The 14691-nt window shown below is 47.6% G+C and overlaps 1 protein-coding gene across 1 annotated transcript; it reads right to left on the bottom strand.

Annotated features, from left to right (window-relative positions):
• Nucleotides 1-13524: 13524 nt before the first annotated feature.
• LOC107612046 (uncharacterized) lies at nucleotides 13525-14691 on the bottom strand. Its single transcript, XM_016313883.1, has 2 exons — nucleotides 14592-14691; nucleotides 13525-14483 (listed from the first exon to the last, which is right to left on the bottom strand). The coding sequence occupies exons 1-2, from the start codon at nucleotides 14689-14691 to the stop codon at nucleotides 13525-13527; spliced, it is 1059 nt and encodes a 352-aa protein (XP_016169369.1).

The raw sequence follows: 14691 nt of genomic DNA, 5'->3' as shown, positions 1-14691 counted from the left end.
AGTGGTGTGAGCAACACTTCTTCTTCCTTAACTGCTCTTCATTTTACTCATCAATTACATACTCCTTGTCACCATTGTCTTCCATGGCACTACCTCTCCCTTTCCTTCACCTTCTTCTTCCCTCACCATTCAATTTTTCAATTTAGAAATCCAGGGATTTTTTTAATAATATAAATTTCTGGCACTGTTTTTGTTTTTTTTCTTAATTCTTTCCAAAACGCCATCGTTTAGCCTATTTTTCAAAAATTGGAAAAATCTTTGATTGTACAGGATCCTGCAGGCAACGTCATTGTATCAGTAACTTCAGGAGAAGGGGAAGGAGCAATGAAGACCATCTTTGGTTTGAGACAAGCAGAGGACCTCACCTTTCTAACTCACCCCACGGTCACGGTCACGGTCACTGTCTCGTTTCCAGCTCCTCTGCTCGTCTGTGTGCTGCCCCGGTGTGCTTCGCCGTGCTAGTCTTCATCTGCGTCGATCCAGCCTCTGCTTGTCCCTGACTCGTTGCCTCGGCTCCATCTGCAGTGTGCTTCGCCGTTGTACTCGCCTTCTTAGTTCTGTTTCTCCAGTGCAGAGGTAATTTTTTCTCTTTTGTTCCTTTTACGTAGTTAAATTGTATTTGAAGTAATATTGATTATATTAATATAAATTATTGATTGATGTTAATATAATATTATATTATAGTTAGTTTTTAATTTAATTTATTAATATAATATTATTATTTTAGGATAAATATGAATTAAAAAAAATAAAAAAAATTAAAATTAATATAAAAAAATAATGATATTTTGGTTTTTAATGTGATGTAAATAAATATAAGACGAAAAATAAAATTGATTGAAGTTAACGTAAACAGCATTAGGTTTTTTGAACAACGTATGAGTTTCGAAAATTTTTTAAAATTATTCTTTTATTCTTTTATAGCCGGTTTAGAATATTATCTAGATATTGTTGACACGAGAAAACATGTGGAATATTTATTTATAAATATTATGAAGCAAATTTTATTAATTTTGAGTTTTATAGAGAAAATTGGACCAATTTAAAAAATATTTAAAAAGTTTTATAAATACTTTAGCTTATTTATATGAGATAAAAGAAATGATTTATGGAATATTACAAAATAAAAATAATTATGATACATTAAGAAAAAGGTGTCTCATCGGTATTTGAGAAATAAATTTGTCTATTTTTTAAGGAAGAACAAAGACCAAAAAAACATACTATTGAAAAGTGAAAACTGGGTTATTGGTGCGTTTACAACCGACGGTCCTTTTAAATCTGTCTTTAAACTATTCAAGATATTTATGAAATTTAATAAGTAAATTGATCAATTGTTAGTATATTATTATTAGTTTTTGTAAATTATTATTTTTATTTTTATTATATTGTTTTTCATAAAATAATTGCATTGAAAATAGATTTTCCAACATTCATATTTTATAGACGATTGCAGAGACAAAATATTTTATTTTTTGATGGCTGATATATATTTGTATAAAAATAACACTAACAATGGAACAGAAAAATAAAATGTCAGGTTGGCTTTTTTATTGTCTCTAGAAAGAAAACCTACATTTAAAAAACTGGGCTACCAATGTATAGTCTAATGAGATGAGGAATATTTTATCTCGACGGCAATATGATACCACTGATTCACTTCAATTTGTTCAATTTGTTAAATTTGTATGAGATTGTTATGTCCATTATTCTATGATAGTAACTAATATTAATTTTATATCTATCTTTTTACTTTTATTTAATGGTGTATTAAAAAAATTATATTATTATTGTTACGGCCCAGCCTAGCTAGTGTTCAGCCTAACTCGACCTGGGCGGTCGGATCAATGGGCGTCGAACCCGAGCCGGGAAACCGACCCTGACACTTGTCCCCCAGCTCACCATACAACAGCTCTGCAGGGAAACTTCGAGGAAGGTGGGTCTGTCCTTGCGGGTATATATGGGGAGGGCTCTATCCCTCCCACAAGGTACGTCATTACCACCCTCACTCCCGCAGCCATCTGTATCCTCTCTTGACTTGAGCGTCGGAGTATCATTGCAGGTGGCGTCTCCCTCCTCTCATTGCAATAGCTCGTGAGATTGTGAAACCTTAACACCCCTTTTCTGGACCCATACCAAGGCTGGTTCCTATCACTCCACTTTCAGAGCTCCACTGACCCGTTCGGAACCCAAAGAACCGAACATTGACGCCGTCTGTGGGAACCGGCCAAGATGGACTTTCTGTTGGGTCATGTAGAGGCTGACGACGGAGGCGAATCACGCGGGGAGAAAATGGTCCCCAGAATCGGCAAGGTAGCCTCCGTGGCTTCCTCTCGCGAACGCACAAGATCCCCCCTGCGACAACCTGAGCTCCCTTCGCGCTCCCACGAGAGGCGACCCTTTGGAGGAACAGGTAGTGACAGCGCCAGAATAATACAGGAGTTGCGCCACAGAATGCAAAACCTGGAGCGGGAGGTGGCTAGCAGAGAGCGCCACCAACCAGCTCCGAGGCAAGAGCGTTCTCGATCTCCTCAAAGGAGAGGGAGAAGCCCCCGAAGGAGCCGCTCCAGATGCACCCCGAGCCCCCGATCGGAGTCAGAAAGCCAAGGAGAAAGCAGGGAAGTGCCGAGAAGACGGCGAGATCCCATAAGTTACACCCGACCTCCGACAAGAAATACCGTGGAGGAAAATCGAGAGGACAGCAGAGAAAGACCAAGGAGAAGGTGACAACCTGTAATCATGGGGGAAACCCCGTTTCACCATTCGATCCTCGAGGTCCGGCTACTGAAGCACTTCGATAAGCCAATGGACATGAGGTATGATGGGACCCAAGACCCCCAAGAGCATCTAACGGCTTTCGAGGCCAGGATGAACTTGGAAGGGGTAGGCGATGAAGTGAGATGTCACGCCTTCCCTGTCACCCTAGCGGGCTCGGCAATACGTTGGTTCAACCCCCTCCCCCAAGGCTCCGTGACGACCTTCGCGGACATCACCCACGCCTTCCTAGCTCAGTTTACCACACGTATTGCTAAAGCGAAGCACCCGATTAACTTGCTCGGGGTGACACAGAGAACTGGCGAACCGACCAGGAAGTACCTAGATAGGTTCAATGACGAGTGCTTAGAGATTGACGGCTTAACTGACTCGGTGGCCAGTTTCTGCTTGACGAACGGGTTGTGAACGAGGATTTTAGGAAACACCTCACCACCAAGTCCGTGTGGACAATGCAAGAAATCCAAAACGTGGCTAGGGAGTATATCAATGATGAGGAGGTTAGCTAGGTCGTGGCAGCCAACAAGCGGCAGCCCGCCTACAGCCATGCCTGTCAGCCCGGTAGCAGGGAAAGGCCTAGGGAACACTCCAAAGACGGAGCTCCAGCTAAAACCTTCAAGCCGTTTCCCCGGGTATGGAAGTTTACCAACTATACCCCCTTGGCAGCCCCAATTGTTGAAGTCTATTAGCAGATCGCCAACAAAGGCATCCTGTCGAAGCCTCGGCAACTCAAGGACAGGATGGGAGGAAACAAAAACCTCTATTGCGACTACCACAAGGGCTACGGTCACAAGACCCAAGATTGTTTTGACCTGAAAGATGCTCTAGAGCAGGCGATCCGGGAAGGGAAGTTGGCCGAATTCTCCCACCCTTATAAGAGAACCCTGGAGATGGGATCACGATCGATCTGGCCACGACAAGAACCACGCCGTGAGGCAGAGGCAAGAACCCGTAGAGGACAATGAGCGCGGCCTCACTATTGGAAATGTTGTAGTCGGGAGAGATGTTCTGCCCAGGTCGAAGTCGGAAAGAAGAAAATACGCAAAAGTGTTAGCCGTGTCATCATCTAGCCCCGCGCCTCCCTCCAGGAGGGTACCGTCAATATCGTTTGGGCCCGAGGACCAATGGTTCGACGACTTACCGGAGAACCCTCCCATGGTGATCACAGCTAGAGTTGGAATCGGCCTAGTAAAGCGAATTCTACTAGACATTGGAGCTGATTCGAACATCATGTTCCGTAACGTGTTTGATGCTTTAGGCCTCTAAGACGCCGACCTAAAGACCCACCAACACGGTGTGGTTGGCTTGGGCGACAACTTTATTAAGCCTGATGGGATAGTCTCCCTACCGATCTCAATAGGAGGAGGCCGAGAGAAAAGGTCGGTAATGGCGGAGTTCGTTGTTTTAAGGGACTCCACGGCCTACAACATCATCTTGGGCAGGAAACCATCAATGAGTTTGGAGCAGTAATTTGTTCTAAGATACTAGTGATGAAGTTTGTTTCTGATAATGGGTCAATTAGATCTATCAGGGGAGATTTGGAAACGGCGGTCGCTTGCGACGACACGCCAGTCTCTCCCTAAGGAAAAAATCCAAAGAAGCATCCGGGGTCTTCTTGGCTGACGTAGACGCACGAGTCGACGACAAACCCAGGCCAGAACCTGAAGGAGACCTCGAGAAATTTAGGATCGGCGACTCGAAAGAAAAGTTCACATTCGTAAATAAGAACCTCCCTCACAACCTAAAAGAACCATTGGTGGAAATGATCCGGGCAAACGGTGACCTGTTCGCCTGGACACCAGCCGACATGCCAGGAATCGACCCCCAGATCATGTCGCACCACCTGGCTGTGAAGGCAGAGGCTAAGCCCGTGGCACAAAGGAGGAGGAAAATGTCCCAAGAAAGAGCTAGCGAGGTGGCCAGGCAAACGGCCAGGCTGCTAGAAGCAGGGTTCATCTGGGAACTCGACTACTTGACTTGGCTGTCGAATGTAGTCCTAGTTAAAAAACCCAGAGGTAAATGGAGAATGTGCGTGGATTATTCCGACCTCAACAAGGCGTGCCCCAAGGATTCTTTTCCCCTCCCAAATATTGATGGTCTTGTTGACGCGCCTGCGGGATATCGGTATCTGTGTTTCATGGACGCATATTCTGGTTATAACCAGATACTGATGCACCGGCCAGATGAAGAGAAGACGACGTTCATAACGCCAGGGGGAACATACTGCTACAAGGTGATGCCGTTTGGGCTGAAGAACGCAGGAGTTACGTACCAAAGGCTGATGAATAAGATATTCAACGATCTTATTGGCAAGACGGTGGAAGTGTACGTAGACGACATTCTGGTAAAGACCACCAAGGCTGGGGACCTCATCGGCGATCTAGAGAACGTGTTCGCATCTCTTCGGCGACACGGCATGAGGCTTAACCAGCTCAAGTGCGCCTTCGCCATGGAAGCTGGCAAATTCTTGGGGTTTATGACAACCAAAAGAGGAGTAGAGACCAACCCGGAGAAATGCGAGGCAATCTTACAAATAAAGAGCCCAGGATGCGTAAAAGACGTCCAGAGATTGGCAGGAAGACTCACCGCACTATCCCGCTTCCTCGGCGCATCGGCCGCCAAAGCTCTGCCATTCTTCAACTTGATGAGAAAAAAGGTAGTGTTCGAGTGGACCCCAGCGTGTGAAGAAGCATTCAACCACTTCAAGGAGATAATCTCGGCACCGCCTGTCCTCGGGAAACCTATAAATGGAGAAGCACTGTACCTGTACTTAGCAATAACCGATGAGGCATTGGCAACAGTCCTGGTGCGAGAAGAAGGAAAGATCCAGCAACCAATCTATTTTGTAAGTAAGGCGTTACAAGGCGCGGAATTGAGGTACAGTAAGCTGGAGAAGCTAGCATATGCACTCTTGACCTCCTCTTGCAGGCTGCGACAGTACTTCCAATCACACCAGATAATCGTCAGGACGGACTAGGCAATCCGCCAAGTACTCCAGAAATCTGATCTGGTGGGCAGAATGATGACCTGGGCAGTCGAACTGTCTCAATACGACTTGCAGTATGAACCCAGGCAAGCGATTAAGGCCCAAGCCATGACTGACTTTCTGGTAGAGGTAACGGGAAGACTCCCCGAGACACCGAGCACACGGTGGAAGCTCCATGTGGACGGAGCATCCAACTAAACGTCTGGGGGAGCGGGGATCATCCTAGAAAGCACAATCGGGGTCGTAAATGAGCAATCGTTCAAGTTTGAATTCCCGGTGTCCAACAATCAGGCGGAATACGAGTCCCTTTTTGACGGCCTAGTTCTGGCAAGAGAGGTCCGGGCCACTAGCGTAGAAGTGTGTAGCGACTCTCAGGTCGTGACTTCACAGATCAATGGAACGTATAAAGCCAGAGACTCACTATTGCAGAAATATTTGGAGAGAGTGAAAAAGCTGAGTGAGCAGTTCGATGAGGTCACGGTACAGCACGTTCCGAGAGAGCGGAACACCCGGGCGGACCTCCTCTAAAAACTGGCGAGCACAAAGCCAAGCAACCGGTCCCTGATTCAAGGTTTAGTGAAAGAACCAATGGTGACCCTGCATGTAACACGGGCAACCGACCCTCCCTCCTGGGTGGACCCAATCATTGATTTCTTGGAAATGGGTAAGCTTCTGGATGACGACAAGACGGCAAAAGCGCTAAGAAGAGAAGCGGCCAAGTATGCGATAATACAAGGCCAACTATTTAAGAAAGGGCTCAGCCAGTCCCTATTGAAGTGCCTGCGCCCCGACCAAACGGACTACGTGTTAAGGGAGGTCCATGAGGGACCATCCGGTCCCTGATTTAAGGTTTAGTGAAAGAACCAACGGTGATCCTGCATGTAACACGGGCAACCGACCTTCCCTCCTGGGTGGACCCAATCATTGATTTCATGGAAATGGGTAAGCACCCGGATGACGACAAGACGGCAAAAGCGCTAAGAGAAGCGGTCAAGTATGCGATAATACAAGGCCAACTGTTTAACAAAGGGCTCAGCCAGCCCCTATTAAAGTGTCTGCGCCCCGACCAAACGGACTACGTGTTAAGGGAGGTCCATGAGGGATGTGGCAATGTCGCCTAAAAACTGGAATGATTGGACGGCAGAGAAGTGTCGAGGACCTGGAACGCAAGCAACCTAAGGAGATTCTATTCCTAGTGTCGGTCTAATCGGTCTAGTAAGACCCGTATCACTATGTTTGGACTATTTATCATTAATTGTTTAATTAGAATTCGCCGTTCCCTTTTCTATCGTTGTTTAATTGTTTCATACTTATTAATTGTTTCATACTTATTGGAACCATTAATTGGATGCATTTTGGACACGGTATCCCGGGACTGATCCCGGGAACTACTGGAGTAGCAAGTGCTACAATAGACGGCCACTAGAATGGTAAAAGCCACGACCTGGCTACATTAATTACCAACGGAACATTAAACAAGTATAAACAAATAGCTAATTACCAGTAAAGCGGTAAAAAAACATCAAACAAGTTAATTACCGATAAAGCAGCGAATGAACAGTTTGTTGCATACCGACAAAACGGCGAACAAGTTTGCCAAAACTACTAAAGTATTCAAAGATGTACAAGTTATAAGGTCCAAACAAAAGTACAAGTGAGATCACATCATTTCTTCGGAATATCAACTAGCTTACCATCCTTGGTCTTGAAAACGCTAACGGCAGAGGTGTCGAAGTTGGGAGCTAACAGCTTCACCTGAGCCTTGATAGCCTCCTCGGTCATCAGGATGGCGTTCTTACCTTGCTTCATGGTCTCTTTGTACTTCTTCTTCAGATCAGCTGCTTCGGTCTTGGCCGCGGTCGTCGAAGAAAGAGCCTCATCACGCTCCTTCTCAAGCTCCTTCAGCCGACCTTGAGCGGCGTTGAGCTGACCCTCCAAGGAAAGCTCTCGCTCGGTAAGACGTGCTACGGCAGCATCGGAGGTCTTAACCTTCTCCTCGGCTACAACTAGCTGCGTCTGGAGTGACTTGACCTCAACCTTATACTTGTTATTAGGTTGGACAGATGATTCAAACTTGTTCTCCAGCGATCATGCCCCAGCCAAAGCGGCTTCCGCTTTTCTCGCTATGGCGGCTCTTCGGAGCAAGGTGTGATACATCCATCTGGCCTGAGAGGAGAGATCCCACCGTGGAAGAAGTCTTCCGTGCCAGGGAGCAGCTGGGAATCAATGAAGTTTTTGACATCGAAGTTCTCCATCACTGTGGGGACTCTCTCGGGGCTAGAAGACGGTTTCCTCTTCTTCGGGTTGTGAATAACAATCACCTCTTCATCCTCCACTTCAACCTCTGGTTGGGGACCCGGACCAGCACTTGTCCCGATCACCTCACCTTGAGTGGGTTGGGACTGAACCTCGGCCTCGACAGCGTCATTGGGAGGCACCTCGTGGTTAGGAGTGGCAGAGGCATCATCACTATCATCAGCAAGGAACGTATTAAACAAAGCGTCAAGTCCAACTTTTGGTTGACATTGGAGGGAGAACGTCGCATCCCATAGCTTGTTCTCCAGCGATCATGCCCCAGCTAAAGCGGTTTCCGCTTTTCTCGCTATGGCGGCTCCTCGGAGCAAGGTGCGGTACATCCATCTGGCCTGAGAGGAGAGATCCCACCGTGGAAGAAGTCCTCCGTGCCAGGGAGCAGTTGGGAATCAATGAAGTTTTTGACATCGAAGTTCTCCATCACCGTGGGGACTTCCTCGGGACTAGAAGACGGTTTTCTCTTCTTCGAGTTGTGAATAACAATCACCTCTTCATCCTCCACTTCAACCTCTGGTTGGGGACCCGGACCAGCACTGGTCCCGATCACCTCACCTTGAGTGGGTTGAAACTGAACCTCGGCCTCGACAGCGTCATTGGGAGGCACCTCGTGGTTAGGAGTGGCAGAGGCATCATCACTATCATCAGCAAGGAACGTATTAAGCAAAGCGTCAAGTCCAACTTTTGGTTGACATTGGAGGGAGAACGTCGCGTCTCGACCCACGGGAGTTTCTGGGCGGGAGCTAATGCCTTTACCAAGGTGACGTATAAAGGGTTGCCTCCCGAAAATAAGAGGGTCGTCGACGTGTTGTTAGCCGTTTTCGAGAAGAATCATGTTAATCCCCATCTCCTCATGGGCGATCAGGATATGACTAGGAGTTATATATGTGAGTAGTTGTCTAGTGGTGCACCCGTGTTTGCTATTACCCTCTTTTTTTTAGTTTAACGACTAACTAGCTTCCATGTTTTGTTTCAGTATCGATGGCTGGTGAGCAAGTTGGACTTGACGCTTTGTTTAATACATTCCTTGCTGATGATAATGATGATGCCTCTGCTACTCCTAACCACGAGGTGCCTCTCAATGACGCCGTCGAGGCCGAGGTTCAGTCCTAACCCACCCAAGGTGAGGTGATCGGAAACAGTGCTGGTCCGGGTCTCCAACCAGAGGTTGAGGTGGAGGATGAATATGTGATTGTTATTCACAACGCAAAGAAGAGGAAACTGTCTTCTAGCCCCGAGGGAGTCCTCACGATGATAGAGAAGAACTTCGATGCCGGAAACTTCATTGATTCCCAGCTGCTCCTTGGCACAGAGGACTTCTTTCACGGTGGGGATCTCTCCTCTCAGGCCAGATGGAGAACGTTTTGGCTGGGGAACGATCGCTGGAGAATAAGCTTGAGTGATCTGTCCAAGCTAATAAAAAGTATAAGGTTGAGGTCAAGTCACTCTAGACACAGTTAGCTACAACCGAGGAGAAGCTTAAGACATCTGATGCTGCCGTAGTGCGTTTTACCGAGCGGGAGCTTTCCTTGGAGGGTCAGCTCAACGCCGCTCAAGGTCGGGTGAAGGAGCGTGAGGAGGCTCTTTCCTCGGCGACCGCGGCCAAGACCGAAGCAACTGATCTGAAGAAGAAGTACAAAGAGACCGTGAAACAAGGTAAGAATGCCATCTTGATGACCGAGGAGGCTATCAAGGCTCAGGTGAAGTTGTTAGCTTTCGACTTCGACACCTCTGCCGTTAGCGTTTTCAAGACCATCAAGGATGGCAAGCTAGTTGATATTCCGAAGAAATGATGTGATCTCACTTGTACTTTTGTTTGGACCTTGTAACTTGTACATCTTTGAATACTTTGTAGTTTTGGCAAACTTGTTCGCCATTTTGTCGGTATGCAACAAACTGTTCATTCGCCGCTTTATCGGTAATTAACTTGTTTGATGTTTTCTTACCGCTTTACTGGTAATTAGCTATTTGTTTATACTTATTTAATGTTCTGTTAGTAATTAATGTAGCCAGGTCGTGGCTTTTACCGTTCTAGTGGCCGTCTATTGTAGCACTTGCTACTCCAGTCTTTCCCGAGGTGATCAGTCTTGGGATACCGTGTCGTTAATGCGTCCAATTAATGGTTCCAATAAGTATGAAACAATTAAATAACGATAGAAAAGGGAACGACGAATTCCAATTAAACAATTAATGGTAAATAATCCAAACATAGTGATACGTGTCTTACTAAACCGATTAGACCGGCACTAGGAATCGAATCTCTTTAGATTGCTCGCGTTCCAGGTCCTCGGCACTTCTCTGCCGTCTAATCGTTCCAGTTTGTATGCGTCGTTTTTGAGCACTTCCTTTACCCTGTACGGGCCTTCCCAATTCGCTGCCAATTTAAGTCCGACATCATTGTGTCGTAAGACCAGGTCGCGTTGCTCAAACTCTCTCTTGAGTACTCTGGCGTTGTAACGCAGGGCTATCCTTTGTTTCAACGATGTTTCCGACAAGTGGGCCATCTCTCTAGCCTCATACACCAAGTACTTTTCCATGGCCTTTTCTAATCCTCCCAAGAGTGGTCGTGGGCTCGGTTCTCCGATCTCCGATCTCCACGGGTATTATCGCGTCCACCCCATAGGTGAGCCGGAAGGGTGTCTCCCCAGTAGACGACTGTTGAGTTGTGCGATAGGACCAGAGGACCGAGGCTAACTCCGCTGTCCATGCCCCCTTCTTTTGGTCAAGTCGCTTCTTGAGGCCTTGTAGGATGACCCTGTTCGCAGCTTCGACTTGGTCGTTGGTTTGGGGGTGCTCAACAGACGAGAATTTCTGTCTTATGCCCAAGCCGGCGAAAAACTCTCCAAATTTTTTATCGGCAAACTATGTCCCATTGTTCGAGATGACGACCTCCGGGACTCCAAATCTGGCTATTATTTGTCTCCACATGAACTTCTGACAATTAGCCGAGGATATGCTGGCCAGCAGCTCGGCCTCTACCCACTTAGTATAATAGTCGATGGCGACAATCAGGTACTTGACCTGTCCCGGTCCGACTGGGAAAGGCCCTAACAGATCGACTCCTCAATGTGAAAATAGTCGAGAGGCCATCAGTAAGCTTAATTTGGTCGCAGGCGCTTTGTGGAAGTTGGTGTTCTCCTGGCATCTTCTGCACTTCTTCATAAACTCTTTGGAATCCGCCATCATGGAGGGCCAATAATAGCCGACACTGACGAGCTTTCGGGCTAGGGCCTTTCCCCAGATGTGGTGGCCACAACATCCCTCAAGGACCTCCCTTAACACTTAGTCCGTTTGATCGGGGCGCAGGCACTTCAATAGGGGCTGGCTGAGCCCTTTCGTAAACAGTTAGCATTGTATTATCGCTTACTTGGCCGCTTCTCTTCTTAGCGCTTTTGCCGTCTTGTCGCCATCCTGGAGCTTACCCATTTCTAAGAAATCAATGATTGGGTCCACCAAGGAGGGAGGGTCGGTTGCCCGTGTTACATGCAGGGTCACCGTTGGTTCTTTCAATAAACCTTGAATCAGGGATCGGTTGCCTATTCCTGGCTTTGTGCTCGCCAGTTTTGAGAGGAGGTCCGCCCGGGAGTTCTGCTCTCTCGGAACGTGCTGCACCGTGACCTCGTCGAACTGCTCGCTCAGCTTTTTGACTCTCTCCAAATATTTCTGCAACAGTGAATCTCTGGCTTGGTACGTTCCATTGATCTGTGAAGTCACGACCTGAGAGTCACTACACACTTCTACTCTTGTGGCCCCGACTTCTCTTGCCAGAACTAGGCCGCCAAGAAGGGCCTCGTATTCTGCCTGATTGTTGTACACCAGAAATTCAAACTTGATTGATTGCTCATATATGACCCCGGTTGGGCTTTTCAGGATGATCCCCGCTCCCCCGGACGTTTGGTTGGAGGCTCCGTCCACATAGAGCTTCCACCGCGTGCTCGGTGTCTCGGGGAGTCTTCTCGTTACCTCTACCAGGAAGTCAGCCATGGCTTTGGCCTTAATCGCTTGGCTGGGTTCGTACTGCAAGTCGTACTGAGACAGTTCGACTGCCTAAGTCATCATTCTGCCTGCCAGATCGGGTTTTTGGAGTGCTTGGCGGATTGCCTGGTCCGTCTTGACGATTATCTGGTGTGATTGGAAGTACTGTCGCAGCCTGCAAGAGGAGGTCAAGAGTGCATATGCTAGCTTCTCCAGCTTACTGTACCTCAATTCCGCGCCTTGTAACGCCTTACTTACAAAATAGATTGGTTGCTGGATCTTTCCTTCTTCTCGCACCAGGACTGTTGCTAATGCCTCATCGGTTATTGCTAAGTACAAGTACAGTGCTTCTCCATTTATAGGTTTCTCGAGGACAGGCAGTGCCTAGATTATCTCCTTGAAGTGCTTGAAGGCTTCTTCACATGCCGGAGTCCACTCGAACACTACCCCTTTTCTCATCAAGTTGAAGAATGGCAGAGCTTTGGCGGCCGATGCGCCGAGGAAGCGAGATAGTGCGGTGAGTCTTCCTGCTAATCTCTAGACGTCTTTTACGCATCCTGGGCTCTTCATTTGTAAGATTGCCTTGCATTTCTTCGGGTTTGCCTCTACTCCTCTTTGGGTTATCATAAACTCCAAGAATTTGTCAACTTTCATGGCAAAAGCGCACTTGAGCAGGTTAAGCCTCATGCCGTGTCGCCGAAGAGATGCGAACACGTTCTCTAGATCGCCGATGTGGTCCCCAACCTTGGTGGTCTTTACCAGAATGTCCTCTACGTACACTTCCACCGTCTTACCGATAAGATCGTTGAATATCTTATTCATCAGCCTTTGGTACGTAGCTCCTGCGTTCTTCAGCCCAAACGGCATCACCTTGTAGCGGTATGTTCCCCCTGCATTATGAACGCCGTCTTCTCTTCATCTGGCCGGTACATCGGTATTTCGTTGTAACCAGAATATGCGTCCATGAAACACTGAAACACTGATACCGGTATCCCGCAGTCACGTCAACAAGACCATCAATATTAGGGAGGGGAAAAGAATCCTTGGGGCACGCCTTGTTGAGGTCGAAATAGTCCACGCACATTATCCATTTTCCGCTGGACTTTTTAAATAGGACTACATTCGACAGCCAAGTCAAGTAGTCGAGTTCCCGGATGAACCCTGCCTCTAGCAGGCTGGCCATTTGCCTGGCCACCTCACTAGCTCTTTCTTGGAACATTTTCCTCCTCCTTTGCGCCACGGGCTTAGCCTCTGTCTTCACAGACAGGTGGTGCGACATGATCTGGGGGTCGATTCCTTGCATGTTGGCTGGTGTACAGGCGAATAGGTCGCCATTTGCCCGGATCATTTCCACCAATGGTTTTTTTAGGTCATGAGGGAGGTTCCTGTTTATGAATGTGAACTTTTTTTCGAGTCGCCGACCCTAAATTTCTTGAGGTCTCCTTCAGATTCTGGTCTTGGTTTGTCGTCGACTCGTGCGTTTAGGTCAGCCAAGAAGACCCGGATGCTTCTTTGGATTTCTTCCTTAGGGAGAGACTGGCGTTGTCGCAAGCGACCGCCGTTTTCAAATCTCCCCTGACAGATCCAATTAACGCATTATCAGAAACAAACTTCATCACCAGTAGCTTAGTACAAATTACTGCTCCAAACTCATTGATGGTTTTTCTACCCAAGATGATGTTGTAGGCCGTGGAGTCCCTTAAAACGACGAACTCCGCCATTACCGACCTTTTCTCTCGGCCTTCTCCTATTGAGATCGGTAGGGAGACTATCCCATCAGGCTTAATAAAGTTGTCGCTCAAGCCAACCACACCGTGTTGGTGGGTCTTCAGGTCGGCGTCTTGGAGGCCTAAAGCATCAAACATGTTGCGAAACATGATGTTCGAATAAGCTCCAGTGTCTACTAGAATTCGCTTTACTAGGCCGGTTCCAACTCTAGCTGTGATTACCATGGGAGGGTTCTCCAGTAAGTCGTCGAACCATTGGTCCTCGGGCCCGGACGATATCGATGGTACCCTCCTGGAGGGAGGCGCGGGGCTAGATAATGACACGACTAACACTTTTGCGTCTTTTCTTCTTGCCGACTTCGACCTGGGCGGAACATCTCTCCCGGCTACAATATTTACAATAGTGAGGCCGCGCTCATTGTCCTCCTCGGGTTCTTGCTTCTGTCTCACGGCGCGGTTCTTGTTGTCGCTAGATCGATCGTGATCCTGTCTCCGGGGTTCTCTTATAAGGTGGGAGAATTCGGCCAACTTCCCTTCCCGGATCGCCTGCTCTAGAGCATCTTTCAGGTCGAAACAATCTTGGGTCTTGTGGCCGTAGTTCTTGTAGTAGTTGCAATAGAGGTTTTTGTTTCCTCCCGTCCTATCATTGAGTTGTCGGGGCTTCGACAGGATGCCTTTGTCGGCGATCTGCTGATAAACTTCAATAATTGGGGCTGCCAAGGGGGGTATAGTTGGTAAACTTTCCTACTCGGGGGAATGGCTTGAAGATTTTAGCTGGAGCTTCGTCCTTGGAGTGTTCCCTAGGCCTTTTCTGGGCTGACGGGCATGGCTGTAGGCGGGCTCTCGCTTGTTGGCTGCCACGACCTGGCTAACCTCCTCATCATTGATATACTCCCTAGCCACGTTTTGGATTTCTTGCAT

This window comes from Arachis ipaensis, chromosome B1, assembly GCF_059453495.1.
Source record: "Arachis ipaensis isolate K30076 ecotype BB chromosome B1, ASM5945349v1, whole genome shotgun sequence".
In the NCBI taxonomy this organism is placed as follows: domain Eukaryota; kingdom Viridiplantae; phylum Streptophyta; class Magnoliopsida; order Fabales; family Fabaceae; genus Arachis; species Arachis ipaensis.
Note: the sequence above shows the minus strand (reverse complement) of the source record. Positions and strands in the feature narration are given on the sequence as shown.

Bases quoted from the DNA above. Each gene is read 5' to 3' on its own strand.
- LOC107612046 (XM_016313883.1), bottom strand. From the start codon at position 14,691: ATGCAAGAAATCCAAAACGTGGCTAGGGAGTATATCAATGATGAGGAG. The intron at 14,484-14,591 runs GTCAGCCCAGAA...CCCCCTTGGCAG, and splicing joins GCCCGCCTACAGCCATGCCC to CCCCAATTATTGAAGTTTAT.